The sequence below is a fragment of the Thermobia domestica genome, chromosome 12 (assembly GCF_964235325.1).
Source record: "Thermobia domestica chromosome 12, izTheDome1.hap1.1, whole genome shotgun sequence".
NCBI classification, from domain to species: Eukaryota; Metazoa; Arthropoda; class Insecta; order Zygentoma; family Lepismatidae; genus Thermobia; species Thermobia domestica.
The window spans coordinates 115905886-115927396 of record NC_137465.1 but is presented as its reverse complement, the minus strand read 5'-3'; the positions used below and the strand labels follow the sequence as shown (position 1 = coordinate 115927396).

Below are 21511 nucleotides of genomic sequence, written 5' to 3'. Positions count from 1 at the left end.
GTAAATAAAGGACGATACCGAAAGAGAAAGCCAGAAACAGTTGTTAAACTTAGAAAAAAAGAGTAAAAATTGTCTAAGTGGGAACATGAAACACAAATACAACAAATACGCCGACAACTAAACGTTCACCATGTCATGATTTTGGTGTAGTGGTTAAGGTGCTGGTTTACAAATGCAAAGGTCACCAGTTCGAATCTTCGGTGAGGACATTTTTAAAATTTTTTGTTAATAATACATGCAGCTCATGAGAGATGGTAAAAGATGTCATATTTAGTTTTTCGTAGCAATTATTATTGGTAATGTTTAGTACTGATAATACTTTTTGTCTTTGCGTATTGCTTTTATTCTTTTCTTCATTTCAAAAGAGAGAAATATCTGAACAAATGCCACAAAAATTCCTCATATTTTGAATGCAAACGCCATTTGCAATTAGTAAAGAATAAAAATTGAACGTTCCGATGTAGCTGCAAAAAGTAAAAAGAAAAACATGGAAGTGGACCATACTCATGGTTATTAAAATTGGTTATTAAAATACAATTTCTAAATGCCTTACACCTCCCGAACACGTTTCTACGTTAGCAAGTAAGAGGTTTGTGTTTAGGTTAAGCTGGTCAATACGTTTTGCAAAGGGGCCCGGTTTAGCTCTGACGCACTACAGGTGCGAGAAGGGAGCAAAACACTTTTTCTCTCTCCCTATGTGTGTCTATTTATCTATCTATCTGTATATGTATAACGCTATTTGTCAATGCTATAACCACCCTAATTTTCAGCGGATTGAGACGAAACTTGGCACAAACATTAATTATTGAATATATTGATGAGTTCGTTAACGAGAATAATCAGATGAAAATGTTCAAAATGGCGGCTCTTCAAACTCTTAAAAACTTTCAAGGGAACCAAATTTCGCCCATAAATAGGTATTCAGAAAGTTTGAATAACTTTTCCTCTTTTACTGAAATATTTGTGTGCAGAGACTTATTGAAATATTGGACCCGATTAATCGCATAAAGAAGGTTCACGCCCTTTCGCTACGGTCAGTTTTTTTTTTTTTTTTTTTTTTTTTTTTTTTTGCAGGAGGGGTTATTTTGGTATCGAAACAAAATGATTGTTAGTGATGATATGAAATTACCCATTGAAAGTGAAGTAACTTGTGAAACGTGTTATTTGAAAAAATAATATAATAAATGTGCTTTCCCCTAATACAGAGAACTGTAAATCATGTATTTCGAGTTCGGGAGCATGAATGGCGAGGAGTGTTATTTGATTTGCTTTTTAGTAACACATTGCATTGCAAATAAAGGTAGGCAACATTAGTGGTAAGTAAAATAATAATAATAACAATAATAATAATAATAATAATAATAATAATAATAATAATAATAATAATAATAATAATAATAATAATAATAATAATAATAGGTGTTGTTTGTGGCAAGGCAATATCTTCCTCAATTCTTCTTCAAACGTAATAATTGTAACGCCATATCTCCCTTACAAACAAAATATTAGCAATTTATATCGAGAGAACGGGAAACTGTTGAGTGATGGGAGCAACGTTGGACAGTATGCACTCATAGTATTCAGAAAAATAAGCGATTTCAATGCAGAATGAACGAAGAGTCATTGTCATGGGTAGTCATGGATCCACGGCAGAGCCCTCTTTAGGCAAAATTTCGATAACTTATATCGAGAGAACAGGAGGTGATAGTGAGATGGGACCAACGTTGGACACCGTGGACCCATAAGACGCATCGAAAAAAATTAGGGGGGGAGGCGCAAGCCAGCCTTACTTATTTCCACATAATAATATAAAATTATATTGTCGAAATGCACACACGAGTTAGCTACTAATATTTCATATTATTATTATTATTATTATTATTATTATTATTATTATTATTATTATTATCGACAGCGTCTTTTTATTACGTGTGCATTAGGGATATGACTTTTTAACTTTTTACAAAATTTTAGTTTTCCTGATGATGTATATAATGAACTTTTGCCTATACGTTACTTCTCTGCTGTTATTTTCGTTCGGGGTTGGAAAAAGGTCCCGCACCTAATCTATTGTCATATGCGAGGTAAGTGAAAAAAACGATATATGATAAGAATTTTTGATTCGCAAAACATGATACTGAAAAGAAGTCTGGCATCTAGGAAAGGTTTAATAGACATGGGTATAATATAAATTGTGGTAATGTAATCTATTTATCGTATATTTACAATCAAAATGTACAGATCTTTGTCTGCACATCAACCCATAAGGCACGCAGAAATTCAAAGTTTCCTATGTAAATAACACATTGTGTTTTGCTGTAAGTTATAAGTAAGCAACACAGATACAAGTTATTTTCCAAATTTTAATTCATACTATGCACATTAAACTTTTACAAATCAGTTTTATTGGTGTTACGAGCCTAGTAGGTTGATTTGCCGGTGATAAAACTTAAGTATTCTTTGCTTTTATACGTATTTGCAACAGTGCTTCTCTCAATTGTCTTTCTAATTGCGATCTCTTCTATTTTTAGATTAAAAATGTCATTCAAAACCAAAAGATCAAAATCAGCTGTTGAATTAGCTGGAAAAAGTGGACACAGAACTTAGCGATATGTAGAAAACACCGTCCCAGCATACCAGAAATGAAAACGGGCATGAGTGAAACGTGTAAAATGCCTATAAACAGAGACGTAGTTGGTAGATATTTGGAGTTGTACGATGAACTGAAAGGGCAGTCGGATAGAATAAAGATAATCTCTTAAGAACTGTGTAGACTTTGGGGGAAGCTGAATTTTCCTTTGCTTACTATGCAGCAAATTTCAGCAAAAGTTGCCAAGCCGATACAGTTGTCCGTAAAATATAGAAAAATGAGGAATGAGGTATTTGAAAAATCTCTCACTAGTGTCTTCGATATTACAAAAGAAAAAGGAAACTGGCTTTGCAGTGAAGACAAAGAATTGTATAGAAAAGAACTTGAATCTGGTGGCCGAGTCGGATACACTACAGAGAAAGTTGTTTCTATATCAACGATCCATCCTTCAAAAAGGCGAAGTAGCTCAATTGGTCCGTGTACAAGCCAAGTGCAACATGTGAGTATCACTGATACTGAAGAAGGTAAGGTCAGTAGTGACTCTGAATTTTCAGAAGAGCCTCCCCCTATGAAACGTATGTATCAAGCAACAAAATCTGCAGCCAAACTCGTGTCAAAACTGTCTCTGTCTACAAAAAAAGCAGCGAAACTTCTTCAGAACTTGGCTGAGGAAGAAATAAATGTACCCACACCTTCACAATCGGGGATTTTCCGTCGTGTGATCAAGGAAGCTGAAACAATGAAGAACCAGCTTAAAGAAATTTTCCGTGAACAGGAATTCTGCTTGCATTTTGATGGGACGAGAATAGGAAGAAAAGATTATCAAGTGCAGAATTGTGAAAGGAGTCTTCGCCTTGGAGCTTTGGTTTGTGAAAGCAGATCCGCCGAGAACATCTATATCTTACTGCAAGCCTTGTTGGATGAGTATAATGCGTGGAGGAGTATTACAATGATCATTTCTGACATCACAGCATTGAATATAGGGCACGGAAGTTGTTGTTGTTGTTTAGATTCCAGAGAGATTTTAAACAAATGCGTTTCGATGAGCCTCAGTTTATAGGATTTCAGCACCATATTCTTGACCTGGTTTTGTGACACTGGATGGATTCAGTATTCCCAATAAAATCACGGTCATCCAGCTTCAACTATCAATTCATTGAAGATGTTTTGGCTGGGTATGAGGACTTACAAGAAAACTATTCTGGCACAGGAAAGGTATCACCACGTGAAAAACCAGGGTGGAGAAATGTTTCCGGTTTTTATTTGAGCTTTGTGAAGGATATAATTTGTACCGGAAGAAGAACAATTGGCATCAGTTGAACTGGCAGAAGCGACTTTCCCTTAACAATGCTAGATGGAATTCACGTGTAATCTATGCATGGTTGCCTTTTTTTCTCCTTCCAAAATGGAGAGATCAGCTACAACGTACTTGCGACTTCATCGCAACTAGATGGACAAAGTTATGATTTGCAATTCAGCACTATACAAAGGACACATCAAATGAATTGCATGCTGCTATCTCCGACCTAAAGTGTTCTAAAGCTTTAAAGTGTTTTTCCGCTCACTGGGTAAAAGAACGTTCTGTGCTAGATGTGCCTGGCTCAAATATGGTCGCCGAGCGAGCTGTGAAAGTGATGCAAGAGCATCACGACACTTGCAAAAGTGACAAATATCTCAACAGCAAGTTCATTAACAGTAATTCACAAATTTACAACCATTTTACTAACGTACTGTATAAAATATTCAATGCCAAATGTTGACTGTGTAAGTACACGAATTTTCTTTTAATGCTAAAACAGCATCAAGGTAGGTGCGGGAGCTTTTTTTACAATTAAACAAAATCAAAGACATTTTTTAAAGTTTGCAGCCAAATGTTCATTGTTTGCCATCCCAGACTTTTCAATTTGAAAAAAGTCATATACCTAGTGTGCATGTTTGGCATGAAGCCAAAGAGAAGATCCATCATTCGTAGAAAGAATAAGAATAGTCAGTTACTTTACTGTGAACGACAGCGAAAAATACGAAAAGAGTGCATACCTGTAGAGAAAAGAAACAACACTTTCTCTCAAATAGAAAAAAAAATCAAGCCGAGATAGATTCGAACTCATATGGATGGCGCGAACAACCAGTTCATTGTCCACATTTTTTTTAACTGACTCACCGAACGTGTTTTAGTAACTTACTTATTGCTAATTTTACTTGCTTCACTCGTTTGACTTGCTTTCTCTAACAACTTATAACGATAGGATACGAACACAGAAACATAAGGAACAGTTAAAAATCATAGATGCTCTCCCGCCAGGAATCGAACCCAGGAAACCATACACCAAAGGCGCACGTGCTAGCCACTAGACCAGCGGGGAGGGCACCGCTCACTCCCTGTGTCGTTAGGGATTACGACCACTGTATTGCCAGCTATCACTTCTGTGCGTTGTATATTATGATCACATCTTTCTTCTTTGCTGAAAGAGTTAAACCTACATTCTATGTAATACATGAGGTATTTAGACCTACATGCTCTTCATATAATGTAATAAAAGGGTCATGCTGGGAATAAGAAAAAGAACATTCCTTGGACAAAACGGAAACTATTGGCATCAGAAATATTTATCTACGAGGCATGCGCAGTAGTATATTTCAGAATAGTTACTGTTTAGTTCAGTAAACGAAGAAAGGGGTATAAAAAAGCAAATATGTCGCGTCAACGAGATCGACCAAAGTTGACAGAGGCGGAAGCAGATGTGTAATAATACAACAACTTGGTTAAATTGATAATTGGTTCTTTATTCTGTAGTAAATCGTATCACAACTTTACGGGAGAGCAGAGAAAGACTTACTAACGCTGTCATATAGTAAGCTTTAGTAACACGATCATATAGACACAAATGGATGTAACTGTGAGTACTACAACTTGGATTTAACGAAAGCCGTTTAGATATTCAGTGTTTTGCAGGGTTGTATAAGACACAAAAAGATAAGACACAATACAATTCTTCATACCTCAGCTTCCAGTAACTAGATACATGCAATTTCTGGATAGATACTGAAACTGCTGTCGGATTTTAATACATGACGTAATGCAGAATACAAAATGCTTTGCATTACTTATTTGTTTGTAGACAGCTACTAGCTTAGTGTTCTGAAAGGTTGTGTATAAACTAAGGATAGCCAATTCCGGAATTATTACTTTCCGGACTCCCGAAATAAAACCGGACAAATTCCGGAATTCGAAAAATTCCGATTTTGGAAAATTCCGGAATTCGGAAAAATCCGGAATTTAGAAATTTCTGATTTCGTTAACATTCCGGAATTCGGAAAATTCCGATTTTTTTTCGAAATCCGGAGTTTTTCTCAATTCCGGATTTTTTCTAAATTCCGGATTGTTTCCGAGTTCCAAAATTCTTCTGAATTCCTGAGTTTAACTGAATTCCATAATTTTCCGAAATCCGGAAAGTGAAAGTTCCGCTTCCAAAAATGAATTTATTTTGGTTAATATGAATCGTGGCGGAAATAAGTCTTTGACCAGGTAATGGCGACTGCTTTGCAAGAAATGGGGTGTATGAGAATTCAATCTGTCATATTTGTAGTTTCGTGTGGAGAAAAAACAAACTTGTGAACCAGCTTTTTAAGAACAACTCAAGTTATTAATGTAAACTTTTCCGACTTCATAAAAGAAATACGAAAGACATTTTGTATCGAAGAAATATAACATACAAGTTTGCAAGCGGAGACAAAGAAACTTAACGTAACCAGACTAAAAACGAATCTTTTACCGCGTAGCGATCGCGGTTCAGTGGTCAAGGTGCTTGTTCCAATGCATATTGTAATTTTTTCTTAGTTTAGGATTTTTGATGGCGATTGATCGGCGATAACATACGTTTTATTATATTCAGAAATTTGAATACTCGAATGTTTCAATACTTGAACTATCAAATCTTCAGGAATAATAATAGTAATAATAATAAACTAATAATTATTATTATTATCTCGTAGAAGATTAAAAGCTAGGAGCTAACTATCGCTCAGGTCATACCATTACAAGCAGAAACGTGACATTTGGAAAGAATATTTCGGTTTGGCTTAATGTTGCTCACGAGAAGAGGAGTTTCTCATCTCGTTTCTAAAACAAACAAAATAACATGAGAATAAACATTTTACATTCGAGACGAGTCAAGGCTAACTCAAAATTTTCGTCTCTCTTTGGAGATGACAACCGAGACGAGACGAAAAGTATGGTAAACATTTCCCGTCTTGTCTCGATTCTTGAAATAGTCTATGTCCATTCTTTAAGTAACAATTGCTCTGTAGACTGAATTTCATGGACTATTTCGTTACATTATATTTCAGAGCTCATTGAATTATGCTCTGCGTAGGTATTTTGTAGTAAAGCTTTTATATTTACCTCTGCATATCCTAAAAATTAGTTTATTATATGCCTTACTGTTGCGTGATATTCAGTTATATTAATTACAGTTATTTTCCTTAAAACATACAGTAGAATACTTTCTACATGAAACTTCAATTTAACGTTGTAGTTTAAAATGTTGGTAGTTGCAGAGGTGTGTCTTGAAGGTACGGAACCCTTTCCGCGAAATCTCTACTTTTAAGTAAGTTTTGCCAAATTTCAACGGCAACTTTAAAACTTTTATTATTATTATTATTATTACTATTATTATTATTATTATTATTATTATTATTAATAATAATAATAATAATAATATTATATCAACACCGTGTATAATTAAAATATATACGGTTTGTATCTGAATAGTAAAACTAATTGACTGTCGATCTCGGTCGTCGAGAAGTCTTCAGGAGGGAAGGACATCGGTCACGTTCTGGGTTTGAGTTCCGAAGGGGCAAGTATTCGGGCTCGAGCTAAAAATTGTTAAAAGTTATAGGCTTCAGCCAAACATGTTCAAAACAGCTGGGACCGGGTTTAGGGTTCTCAACGGCTCGAGCGGCTCGGCTTACAGCTCATTCACTATCGAACCGAACCGAGAAGTGAGCCGAGCCAACAGCTCACCCAACCGAGCCGATTTGAGCCATCGGCTTAGTTGAGCTGAATCGAAACGTGCCGATGGATTAGTTTCAACTTAGCTGGCTTGAACCGGTTCACATGAGCCGAGTAAGGGACCCGTCCCAACCGAGAAAGCTCGAGCCATCGGGTCAATTGAACTGAGTCGATGGGTCGTTCCAACTAAGCCGGCTCGGGTCATCGTCTCATCCCTACTGAGCCGACTCGAGCTGTTCGCTCAGTTGATACGAACCGAGCAGGTTGATATCACTACCCGAGTTGGTCTTCTGCTTGGGCTCAATAATTCGACAGTGCAGGTCTCAGCCTTGATTTTAAGAACTATAGTATATACTTCTATTGGTGATTACGACATTTGAGGCTGTCTCGTAATAATAATAAAAAAACTTGTCTTCTCGTTATCTAGACGAGACGAGATACACTAAAATTGCCCCACGAGATGCACTAAAATTACGAGACGAGACGCACTCCTGCCGTGAACAACACTAAAAGTATTCCACATTACTGCTTACATTTCTCATGGCTTTCGCTTTCCAGTCTAATCAGGCCATTATTTCAAAACGAGTTAAAACAAGCTGAACGACCAAGCGAGCCATTATCAAAGTCGACTCAACTCGAAACTCGCCCTCGAAAACAGCTTGACCTTGATCGCTACGCAGTAAACGATTCGTCTTTAGTATGGTTACGTTAGGTTTCTTTGTCTTCGCTTGCAAACTTGTATATTTCTTCGATTCAAAATGTCTTTCGTATTTCTTTTATGATGTCGGCAAAGTTTACATTAATAACTTGAGTTTTAATTAAACTGTTGGTTCACAAGTTTAATTTTTCTCCACACGAAAATACAAATATGACAAATTGAATTCTCATACTCTCTATTTCTTTCAAAGCAGTCGCCATTACCTGGTCAAAGACTTATTTCCACCACGATTCATATTAACCAAAATAAATTCATTTTTCGGATCGGGACTTTCACTTTCCGGATTTTGGAAATTTATGGAATTCAGTTATACTCCCTAATTCAGAAGAATTCCGGAACTCGGGAAGAATTCCGGAATTTAGAAAATTCCGGAATTGAGAAAAACTCCGGACTTCGAAAACATCCGGATTGTTCCGAATTCCGGAATGTTAACGAAATCAGAAATTTCTAAATTCCGGCAATTGTCCAGTTTTGCCTTCGGGAGTCCGGAAAGTAATAATTCCGGAATTGGCTATCCCTAGTTTATACACAACCTTTCAGAACACTAAGCTAGTAGCTGTCTACAAACAAACAAGTAATGCAAAGCATTTTGTATCCTGCAATACGTCATGTATTAAAATCCGACAGCAGTTTCAGTATCTATCCAGAAATTGCATGTATCTAGTTACTGGAAGCTGAGGTATGAAGAATTGTATTGTGTCTTATCTTTTTGTGTCTTATACAACCCTGCAAAACACTGAATATCTAAACGGCTTTCGTTAAATCCAAGTTGTAGTACTCACAGTTACATCCATTTGTGTCTGTATGATCGTGTTACTAAAGCTTACAATATGACAGCGTTAGTAAGTCTTTCTCTGCTCTCCCGTAAAGTTGTGATAAGATCTACTACAGAATAAAGAACCAATTATCAATTTAACCAAGTTGTTGTATTATTACACATCTGCTTCCTCCTCTGTCAACTTTGGTCGATCTCGTTGACGCGACATATTTGCTTTTTTATACCCCTTTCTTCGTTTACTGAACTAAACAGTAACTATTCTGAAATATACTACTGCGCATGCCTCGTAGATAAATATTTCTGATGCCAATAGTTTCCGTTTTGTCCAAGGAATGTTCTTTTTCTTATTCCCAGCATGACCCTTTTATTACATTATATGAAGAGCATGTAGGTCTAAATACCTCATGTATTACATAGAATGTAGGTTTAACTCTTTCAGCAAAGAAGAAACATGTGATCATAATATACAACGCACAGAAGTGATAGCTGGCAATACAGTGGTCGTAATCCCTAACGACACAGAGAGTGAGCGGTGCCCTCCCCGCTGGTCTAGTGGCTAGCACGTGCGCCTTTGGTGTATGGTGTTCCGGGTTCGATTCCCGGCGGGAGAGCACCTATGATTTTTAACTGTCCTCGATGTTTCTGTGTTCGTATCCTATCGTTATAAGTTGTTAGAAAAAGCAAGTTAAACGAGTGAAGCAAGTAAAATTAGCAATAAGTAAGTTACTAAAACACGTTCGGTGAGTCAGTTTAAAAAGATGTGGACAATGAACTGGTTGTTTGCGCCGTCCATGCGAGTTCGAATATATCTCGGCTTAATTTTTTACCCATTTGAGAGAAAGTATTGTTTCTTTTCTCTACAGGTATGCACTCTTTTCGTATTTTTCGCCGTCGTTCACAGTTAAAGTAACCGGCTATTCTTATTCTTTTTACGAATGATGGATCTTTTCTTTGGCTTCATGTCAAACATGCACACGTAATAAAAAGACGCTGTCGATAATAATAATAATAATAATAATAATAATAATAATATGAAATATTACTAGCTAACTAGTGTGTGTATTTCGACAATATAATTTTATATTATTATGTGGAAATAAGTTAGGCTGGCTGGCGCCTCCCCCCCTAATTATTTCGATGAGCCTTATGGGTCCACGGTGTCCAACGTTGGTCCCATCTCACTATCACCTCCTGTTCTCTCGATATAAGTTATCGAAATTTTGCCTAAAGAGGGCTCTGCCGTGGATCCATGACTACCCATGACAATGACTCTTCGTTCATTCTGCATTGAAATCGCTTATTTTTCTGAATACTATGAGTGCATACTGTCCAACGTTGCTCCCATCACTCAACAGTTTCCCGTTCTCTCGATATAAATTGCTAATATTTTGTTTGTAAGGGAGATATGGCGTTATAATCATTACGTTTGAAGAAGAATTGAGGAAGATATTGCCTTGCCACAAACAACACCTATTATTATTATTATTATAATTATTATTATTATTATTATTGTTATTATTATTATTTTACTTACCACTAATGTTGCCTACCTTTATTTGCAATGCAATGTGTTACTAAAAAGCAAATCAAATAACACTCCTCGCCATTCACGCTCCCGAACTCGAAATACATGATCTACAGTTCTCTGTGTTAGAGGAAAGCACATTTATTATATTATTCTTTCAAATAACACGTTTCACAAGTTACTTCACTTTCAATGGGTAATTTCATATCATCACTAACAATCATCTTGTTCCGATACCAAAATAACCCCCTCCTGCACAAAAAAAAAAAAAAAAAAAAAAAAAAAAACTGACCGTAGCGAAAAGGGCGTGAACCTTCTTTATGCGATTAATCGGGTCCAATATTTCAATAAGTCTTTGCACACAAATATTTCAGTAAAAGAGGAAAAGTTATTCAAACTTTCTGAATACCTATTTATGGGCGAAATTTGGTTCCCTTGAAAGTTTTTAAGAGTTTGAAGGGCCGCCATTTTGAACATTTTCATTTGATTATTCTGGTTAACGAACTCAAGATATTTCAACAATTAATGTTTGTGCCAAGTTTCGTCTCAATCCGCTGAAAATTAGGGTGGTTATGACATTGACAAATAGCGTTATATATATACAGATAGATAGATAAATAGACACACATAGGGAGAGAGAAAAAGTGTTTTGCTCCCTTCTCGCACCTGTGGTGCGTCAGAGCTAAACCGGGCTCCTTTGCAAAACGTATTGACCAGCCTAACCTAAACACAAACCTCTTACTTGCTAACGTAGAAACGTGGTCGGGAGGTGTAAGGCATTTAGAAATTATATTTTTAATAACCATGAGTATGGTCCACTTCCATGTTTTTCTTTTTACTTTTTGCAGCTACATCGGAACGTTGAATTTTTATTCTTTACTAATTGCAAATGGTGTTTACATTCAAAATATGAGGAATTTTTGTGGCATTTGTTCGGATATTCTTCTCTTTTGAAATGAAGAAAAGAATAAAAGCAATACGCAAAGACAAAAAGTATTATCAGTACTAAACATTACCAATAATAATTGCTACGAAAAACTAAATACGACCTCTTTTACCATATCTCATGAGCTGCATGTATTATTAACAAAAATTTTTAAAAATGTCCTCACCGAAGATTCGAACTCTCGACCTTTACATTTGTAAGCCATCACCTTAACCAGTACACCAAGATCATGACATGGTGAACTCTTAGTTGTCGGCGTATTTGTTGTGTTTGTGTTTTATGTTCCCACTTCAACAATTTTTACTCTTTTTTCTAAGTTTAACAACTGTTTCTGGCTTTCTCTTTCGGTGTCGTCCTTTATTTACACTATGCACTATTCGTATTCACAGCTTGTTCCCCTCTGCAATGTCTTATTCAGATTAAACTTTTTTTTTTGCCCCTCAGTAAACATTTGATTGATTTAATTCTCATACTCTCCACGGATGGAGCGCAGGAATGCCAGACTCGAAAAATAGGTGTACATTTACTTTCCTGACAGATAATACATAATATCGTACTCCCTAGTGTTCAGCTACTTTTAACCCATGAGAGGAAATCTTTCACACAAAATGTGTATACAGTGATTTGTATATTGAAAGGAACTGAGAACCATGTATAGTATTCACAATTATTATTGATCGCTCATCGTATTGTCTAATTGGATTCCACCCATACTTATGGACAAGGCAAAAAACTACGCATGTACAGTCCGCAACAAAAATCCTGCAACATGAGCATTTAAGTTTATTGCGAAACGACGAAGTCTTTTGCTCCAAAATAAGTGTGCAGGGGAGGACGCCGAGGTTTCTCCATGCTTGATACGTGCCACTTAAAAGTCATGTTGATTCCCTGCGCTGTTAAGCGTAGTTTCACAATAAACTTACATGCTCATGTTGCAGGTTTTTTTTTTTTTTTTTTTTTTTTTTTGCTGCGGACTGTACAATTTGAACGTTTATATCGAGAAGAGGAGAACGATAGTAACACTACGGTATAACTGTTAAACATGCATGATGAAAAGTTTAGGTACTCCATGTTTTTCACATATAGACTTACTTTTTGAGATTTGGCTGCTACCATTAGAACCAAATCAAAATCATATGTACTCAAAGCAACATCGTAGAGCTCATTGACATCCACTAAGTAGAGTAGATATTTCAATGCCTCATCTGACGAAACTACCGGTTTTCGTGTAGATTCCATTTCTAAAATAAACAAGAGCGTATTTTGTGCAGAAGAAAGCATAATAACAAACATTTTCTTTTTATTTCCTAAGTATATTATCTCTATCAAGAATCTGACTTTTTGACGTTATAAGTAATCCTTATATTCGAGACACACGAGCATACGTGTTCAAATGAACGTATGTATGCCTAATGACGCAATCATAATTCACATCAAGTATACGTAGTAACCTAATCTTAGTTCTAAATGTACTTCTTCATTTGTTCTCTAATTTCTTATTATAGTTATACTCTTTTGACCCACGCATAAGAAGCTACCCCGATCTACTTACTTAAAGGCAAGCCTTGTTACATTAGGTAAATAGGAGAGAACCTTTTCTTCAACAAAATAAAATGTGACCAAAGCTAACACCTGCATTTGAAAAACTCATGTTACAGTTTCGAGGGATGAAGGCAATGATATATTGCTAAAACCGTAACACAGTTTATTAAAATATAGGTATCTGCTTTGCTCAGATTTTATTTTTATCTAATGTATACGAAGACAGAACTCTGAAACAAAACACGATGTTATACTTATATGAAAATTGAACAAAGGAAACCTGAAGCATAATGATAAAAAAAAGTTTCCAAGAATAAGACAAATTATCATACAAACATACCAATTTAAAAACTATCTGAGAGTACTACTCGAAGTTGGTAACAGCTTTCCCTGCTTAATTTTCAATGATCAGGAGTCAGGACTTGCACCGATGACAGAGCTTTTTAGTTAGAAGTAAGAAAGACTCCTTTAATTTACCAGATCAAGGAAATGAAAAACTATTTATTAAATCTACAAATAACTCGATTCAACTTACCACCTTTTGTGGTTTATTCTTACACTTATTAGCCATTTATTCTTGTAACTCTATCATGAAACTCTAACTGAGGCTTTGTGCCTACACCCGTGCGATGCATATCGAAAGCACGTCTTTTAGTCATTTCAATACGAACAGATAGTATGACTAAAGAAAAACTAACAACTAACGCCATATCAGTTGAAACTAAATCAAAATTCTAAATTATAATAAAGCCAGCATAAGGAACTGCATTTATGAGATGAAGTCACCAATTGTTTTCTTCAGACACAATAGCATAAATATTTAAGTCCACAGGTTTATATATATATTATTCTATATTCTTAAATATTTACACTAATTATTTATTAATTGGTATCTCTAGTTTCTACAGTAATAAGGTCGTTACTATGATAGATTCCATAATCAACAGGCAGATCAAGAAATGATGACTCTAATGATCGTGTGGAATAAACTATAAGCTATGAATATTGACATTTGGATAGGAAATGTAGAAGGACAAACGGCAATCAAACGTCTTATTTAATTATAAGGCGGAACTTAAAATAACATTGAAACTATGCATCCAATTATGTCGCGTAGGCGTTACTAGGACACTACAGGAAGAATTTCAGAATCTACATATTTTAGTCAATTCTACGCGAATATTTACGTCACAATCTTTTGATTATAAATAAAGACTAAGCGCCACTAATTAAGGAAATGTCTAACATTCAGACTTGCAGTATTTATTGTTACGTAAATGAGTAGGTTTACATCAATAACATATTAAGCTCATTTCCGATTTATTTTCATAGGTGCTTACACATTATCTTCATCCCATAAATTCAGTTTCCTACGCTGACATATATCAGCTGTATTTTTCAAGACACTTGACTATATGGTATATTTGTAATGATAAACTGGAAACCTTAATTTAAACATACATTCGCTATTTACTCTAGAGTTCCGAATAATAAGTTAATAATTCAGTTACACTAACTGCACGATAATAAGCATTTACCTTTAATTTCTTTAATCCTTTTCAATGCTTCAGCAATTTGTGGCTTCTTTTTCTTCACAAAACTGGTCAATATAGGGAGCACATATTTTTCTTTATTTACCTCCTCCAAGGCCTATGAGCAAAATAACAAGTAAATTAACGTAATCGTTATATGCACTAAGAATGCAAGAGAATAAAATACTCTTACTTCATACGTTAAAGCTTCCATATTGTTTAGAAGTACATTCAGTGAAATACTGGTGAGGAAAAGACCAAATAACCAACACCTGAATTACTTCTTGATTTACTCTCCGTAAAGTGAGACCTTCCGATGACGCTTGCAAAACTAAAAGCAAATGAATAAAACCAAGCAAATGCGCCCCAAGGTACATGAAATTATTTATTTCCTTATTATATACAATCTTACTTCATTTTATTCTATGGATGTGAGTAAATGTAATTTCTTTTCAATATTTTGACTGAAAATCGTTATCCTTGTTCACAAATGATAGGATAAGGGTGATTTGAAGGTTTGAGGAAAAAAACTGACAATGTAAAAGTGGGTTAGAAATTTAGTGTTTGAAGCTACTGGGCACATTTTTGTGCAAATCATAGTTATCCAACAGTGCTATAGTATAAATATCTTTTACCTAAAATTTTTGTCGAGTGTTTAATCTTACTTCATTTTATTCTATGGATGTGAGTAAATGTAATTTCTTTTCAATATTTTGACTGAAAATCGTTATCCTTGTTCACAAATGATAGGATAAGGGTGATTTGAAGGTTTGAGGAAAAAAATTGACAATGTAAAAGTGGGTTAGAAATTTAGTGTTTGAAGCTACTGGGCACATTTTTGTGCAAATCATAGTTATCCAACAGTGCTATAGTATAAATATCTTTTACCTAAAATTTTTGTCGAGTGTTTAATTTTGGATATTTTGTTTTTAATGAAAATTAATTCTAAAATTTTATTTCTTTCTTTCCATTTTTAATTCAGAATTCTGATTTGAGCAAGAATATAGTTCATCATTCTTAAATATTTAGAAAGTTTTTTTTTTTTCTTCGTTTGATTCTGATTTTAGTTTGCGTTTTAGAATCCCGATATAAAACTCACTAAATTTGTAGACTAATTCACATCATATATACTTCACGATGAGGAAGTAGTTTACTATTCTTGTAAGAGAACTTGTAACCACTTAGTAATTTATCTACAGGGTGGTCCAAAAGTGTGGAAACACCCAAATCTAAACCGTTCAGAATTGGGAAAAGAAGGAAAAAAGTAATGATAACAGACGAGAGGGAAAAACTTTTGAGACATATGGCACTATCGGCAGAAATCTTGAAATCCGCCATCTTGAAATTGTGGAAAGTTTTTTAAATGGGAACTCTACCGTGTGATACATCAGATAGGACTGAAAATTTTCCAGGAATCCAGTGGTGAAATGTTTTTGGCTGTACGACCAACCGTTACAAAGTTTTAACCGATTTTCTTTTGTTTCAGGTGGCGTACCAATGTTTCTTGAATTTAACAATACCAAAAATAAATGATTGAAGGTTTTAGTTGCTTTTGAGTTTATGTAAGTCAAATTGTTAAGTTATTCAAGGGAATATGTGAAATATAATACAATTATCTTTCTCAAGTGTTCTTATGGTTTTTGTAACAGCAAATTCTAGTGTACAGCTCATGAAAGATAACAACAAAATGGTAATTACATTAGACATGTCCTCTGGAAAACTGGAGAGACAAGGAGAGACATAAACTTATTTATTGGTAAATTTTCATTCCTGCGCTTCTTCTCTATAATCCTCAACTAGTACACAAATGTGACTGTAGAGATTAAGTCTGTAATGAACAGTATCATGGTGACTTGATGTGCCAGTCCAGCATTGCATTGCTGGAACTAAGCATATCCACAATCAGATTCACTGGCGCAGGAATAAGCAAAAGGTTTTCCTAGTAACGAGATTTCATTTTATACGTAGCGCAGTCGATACACAGTCTAAACTAAAATCATTACTAAATATTGCTTTCTAAAGGTTCGTAAATTTTTAGTTATCTGATTATTAAAATTCATTATGAGAAAATAATGTGTAACGTTAAAAGAAAAATATCAACATTGATAGTTGCAATACTATCTTCTAATTATTCCTTTTATTGTTACTATATTCGATACTAGTTTCAATCTTAACAATGAAATCAGTTGCTAAATTTCTATTTGCACATGACTATAAGATAAATTAACTGAAGATTTTAAAAAAAGTTCGTGGCGAAGATGGTTTGCTACGAAAAAAGAGAATCTGAGCAGAACGTCTGTCTCATTTTATGTCTAGGAAAAAAACATTTATGCTTATACTAGAGTTTTTATCGCCAAGTAATCTGAACTTCTTTGATATTATAGGCACTTAGGATGAGCATGATACTACCATACAACAAGCAATTGACAGACAAAGACGGAGTTACTACTGGAACTATCGTAGAAACCGAAGAAACTGTGTTCGATACGATGCATCACAGAGAATACGTAGAAGACGTCTCAAAAGACCAGACAATAGCTCAAGAGACAGAAAATCTACAGTTCGTGACAATATTACACGTACCATGAGCACAATGTTGCTAGGCCTTGTAGGCCTCTGACATTAGGATGATTTTCACACAACTAAGCTACTGCATACAGAACAGCGGAAAGATTTTCACCTAAGTAGAAAACATACTGCTAAGAAATCTCACGAAAATCAGACTATATATTTTTTCTCAAACAATTCTAATACAGTGAAACCTCTGAATAAGGGACACAAATGGGATATGAATTTTTGTCCATTATTGAGAGGTTACAAAAATTTAATTTCTCACAACGGTAATTGTATGCAGTAATATACAGTAAATACCTTATGTATGAGCGTAAATACGTAAAATTCAATATGAAAATATTCTATTTAGTACGTGTTTGAAGGGATAAAGGAGAAATTCATTTCTGTTAAATAATATTATTGCTGGGGGATGTGTCAATATATTCGTATACTGCAAAATATAATGCGTGTATAGTGATTTTCTTAAGCAATGTCATCACACTGTAGGCATTTTTCATTTATTTCAAATTCTCAGAGCCTTCTCGAAAGATGCGTTAGGAACCAACTAACAGGCCAAACTCTTTTGTTTAGCGAAAAATGCATGCTTTTTTCTTTTACAAGGGTAATAAAACTCTTTAGCAAGTGTCCACTGAGAGTGCTCAGTACGGTTGCAGAAGAAACATGTATGTATGTTTGTGTATCGCAGAATCGATAATTTCTGTCCGTTATGAAGAGGTAATTGAAATGTTTGAAAAAAAAAAAAAAAAAAAAAAAAAAAAGGACTGTCCGCGTCCGTATCTGAGAGTGTCCTTAAAAGGGAGGGTTTTGTTCCGTAAGAGAATATCTGTTTTTGCCGGGACAAAAAATCTGTCCGTATTATATAGGTGTCCGTTAAGGGAGGTTTCACTGTACTATACATCACAAGGAAAGAATTAGAAAATTACAGACTATTATGAAATAAAGCTTGGGTGGATTACTCTGGTCCCGAAAGCTACTCAATATTCATCTTACATGATATTAAACTACGTAACTTCCAACAAAAGAAGCTAATTTATTTTACAGATATCAGCCTTTTACGGAAACCATTTCTCAAAATACGGATAATACTTCTCTCTCTCTCTCTCTCTCGTTGATAAACTTCGCAGTTAAGTTAATGGTATTAAGTACAAAGTTAAGAAACAGAAGGAACACTTGAAGGTTCTGGAGGAATATTTATATTCTTATTTACGTGTGTATAATGCGTACAATTTCTGAAATAAAAGTAAGTAAGAAAGTAAGTAAGTTAAAAAAAAGTTATACATGAAGTTAGCGAGTAACACCAAGATAAAAACCAACTCCACTTTTATTAAATTATACCTACTCGTTTGCTCGGGAATCATGCTTACTTTTTCAATGCAAATGCAAAACACCATACATTCGATACCTATTTGACTTTCCAAGATTTCATTACAAAAACAACATGTACCTTTCACCATTTTGATAGCATGATTCTTTCCACCTCATTTACATCCTTAAATTAATCCACAGTACTTTTCTGTTAATACACAAAGAATGACCAGGAATGGAATCTGGGCGACCGGTTTTCCGTGCCCATGAACTAATCATTGTGCTACTTAATCCAGTTCATAAACACACACATATTCTCACCCTTGAAGTCGGTTTGATAAATATCAGTAAATAAGTATTAGAAATGAAAAGAACAATACAAAATTAAGAAATAACGCAGTAATAATAATAATAATAATAATAATAATAATAATAATAATAATAATAATAATAATAATAATAATAATAAGAAGAAGAAGAAGAAGAAGAAGAAGAAGAACAAAAATAAGAATTATATAAAATGTATTAAATTTAAAGAAACAGTAAAAATAGTAATAGGTATAAAAGTACCGGAGGGAGTACCATAGGATAAATAGCTACAGACGAGGATCGAAGTTCGTAGATGAGACGAGAATGTGTATTTCGGTCTTTTCTGAAGAACATGAAAGATCTGGGTAAAGAATTTTGAGACTACTTAGGCGGAGGATTTAATCGATGGCACTGTTCTGATGGGCTGCGTGTTCTCGGACGTGAGAATGAAGAATCCTAAGTGTTTTAGGGACATTGGTGACTAAATTTCAAGACCAATTCAAGTACCGAATCATGGTGAATAGGTTAATGAAATGAGGGTTTCTAAGATACTGATCGAAACAAGAGCTTCGTAATATAAAAGGCTGGGCAGCGAGTGCACTTAAGGCTGTAAATGAAATTCGAACGAACGTAACTACTGGTATCACGAAGTGCACGTGTCTGTGTATCTTTGTAGTAGGATGTTGGAAAATTAGACTGGTATACGGTACAATATGCATTCACATTTGGATTTCTGACACTTCTTCGATGGACATTTTGAGTATTTAAGTGGACTAGTTCTCATAATAAGGATACAATAGTAAAACTGAATAATAAAATTTAAAATGTTCAAAAATGATACATAATATTCAATTTCAACTGGCAAGAATACTACAAAAGGTAGAAGTACCGATTATGAAATTCCCAGTTTTAAGTCCCACAATTATGCCCTGTAGGTTAAAGAAGATGGATTAATTACAGTGAACGAGTATGAGAAGTGATGGAATGAAAGTGTAAGGAAAAACCGGAACCTCCAGAAAACCCACAGACACGATGCTGACCATCACAAACTTACATGGTCTCAGATCATAGTGTCACGGATAAACGCGTTCTACTACTCAGTCACTGTGTCCCGCTATTGAAATTAAGTTTCTCATGTAAGTCTTTCAGTAACATATTCATTATTCACAGAAGTTCAAAATTCACTAAAAATCGCCCAGCTATCAATGACGAAAGGTAAACAGTAAACTAAAAGGTTTACAAGAATGGAGTATCCATGATAAAGGATTATTAAAAATGTTTTATCGCCCTATACTATCACTTTCACAGATGTACGGACGTGTGTTGAAAATGAATTGAATCCTTGTGTCCAAATAGTCATTCTCATCGTTTTACTGTATGTTTTCGTCTTTGATAATGATGGATGCTTCCCACTAAAATATTGGATCTTAGATACTGAATAACCTCCTGGAAGCGATTGTTATTAACGTTATATCGATAGTTCTGCTTGTATCTTTGAATAATTCCACACTAAAAATCGATTCTTAGCTCGTTTGCCAGTTCGAGTTGCATTGACTTGGTATGTTCTTTTCGTGAGCGTGGATATCCTGCGCTTCACTTGTTTTTTTTTATTATTATTCTCCAAATTATCTCAATGGTGTTGAATATTTCTAATAGGCAGAATTATGGAGTGTAAAACTAAAATGTTAATTTATTCTTCATCGAGTAAAAATATTTTTTTCTTAATCAATGATTTTAACCGTTTCATGTCTTCAAGCCAAACCAAATAATCATCACAAACAAAAGCACGATTTAAAACTAAGTAGTATGGTTGTTAACTGAAGATAAGATCAAATACAAAACTTGGCTTATCTACAAAGAGAACTTTCAGTAAACAGCAAAAGCTTCTGCAATACAGAAAATGTATCTGGCACGTATTGTCGGTTCTTGAAATATCTTTACAGTCGATTTTTGAACTATTTCGGAATAAGATTATAAATGTCTTCATATCAATTGATAGAGAACTGAAAAACGTATTGAACCTCCTATCGTCTCATGTTTTCAGTTTCGGGTTCGGCGAGTCAAAAAAAAAAAAAAAAAAAAAAAAAAAAAGTATGGATTTTCATCACCATACTGAGTGATGACTCAGTTTTGAGTTATTTTTCTTTAACTATAGTGAGTTATTAAAACAAAACATTAAATTTTCGAAAGATGATTTTCTACAAATTATTAAAATAATCAAATATCATACGGTAGTCAGCCCTACAGCGCTTTATTAATAGTTTATATGTAATAGACTCAAACAGTACTGCAATAATCTTTAACACTTATTTTATTAGGGTTGCCCTTACAGATAGAGAATTCTCTACTAACCTGTCTCACAGTTTCACACACTGTGTCTATTTTATTCTCCAGTGTCGGTCTGTTTGGTCGATGAATTTGCGCATAGTAATTCTGGTACATACTTTCTGATACGTCATCCTCCCTGAAATAAAACGAAAAAATGTATGGATTTTCATCACCATTCTGAATGATGACTCAGTTTTGAGTTATTTTTCTTTAAATATGGTGAGTTATTAAAACAAAACATTAAACTACCGAAAGATGTTTTTCTACCAATTATTAAAACAATCAAATACCATAGGGTAGTCACCCCTACAGCGCTTTGTTAATGGTTTCGAGCTTGCATTTGGTCATAA

General features: G+C 34.6%; 1 protein-coding gene across 3 annotated transcripts in view; it reads right to left on the bottom strand.

Moving 5' to 3' along the window:
* Elp1 (elongator complex protein 1) overlaps window positions 1–21511 on the bottom strand; it is a 163087-nt gene that overhangs the window by 56372 nt on the left and 85204 nt on the right. For all 3 annotated transcript variants that reach the window (XM_081734001.1, XM_081733999.1, XM_081734000.1), the window contains exons 15-17: window positions 21186–21297; window positions 14652–14763; window positions 12664–12812 (exon numbers count right to left, since the gene is read on the bottom strand). In XM_081734001.1, the coding sequence (XP_081590127.1) occupies window positions 12664–12812; window positions 14652–14763; window positions 21186–21297 (373 nt within the window). The remainder of the gene's footprint in view (window positions 1–12663; window positions 12813–14651; window positions 14764–21185; window positions 21298–21511) is intronic.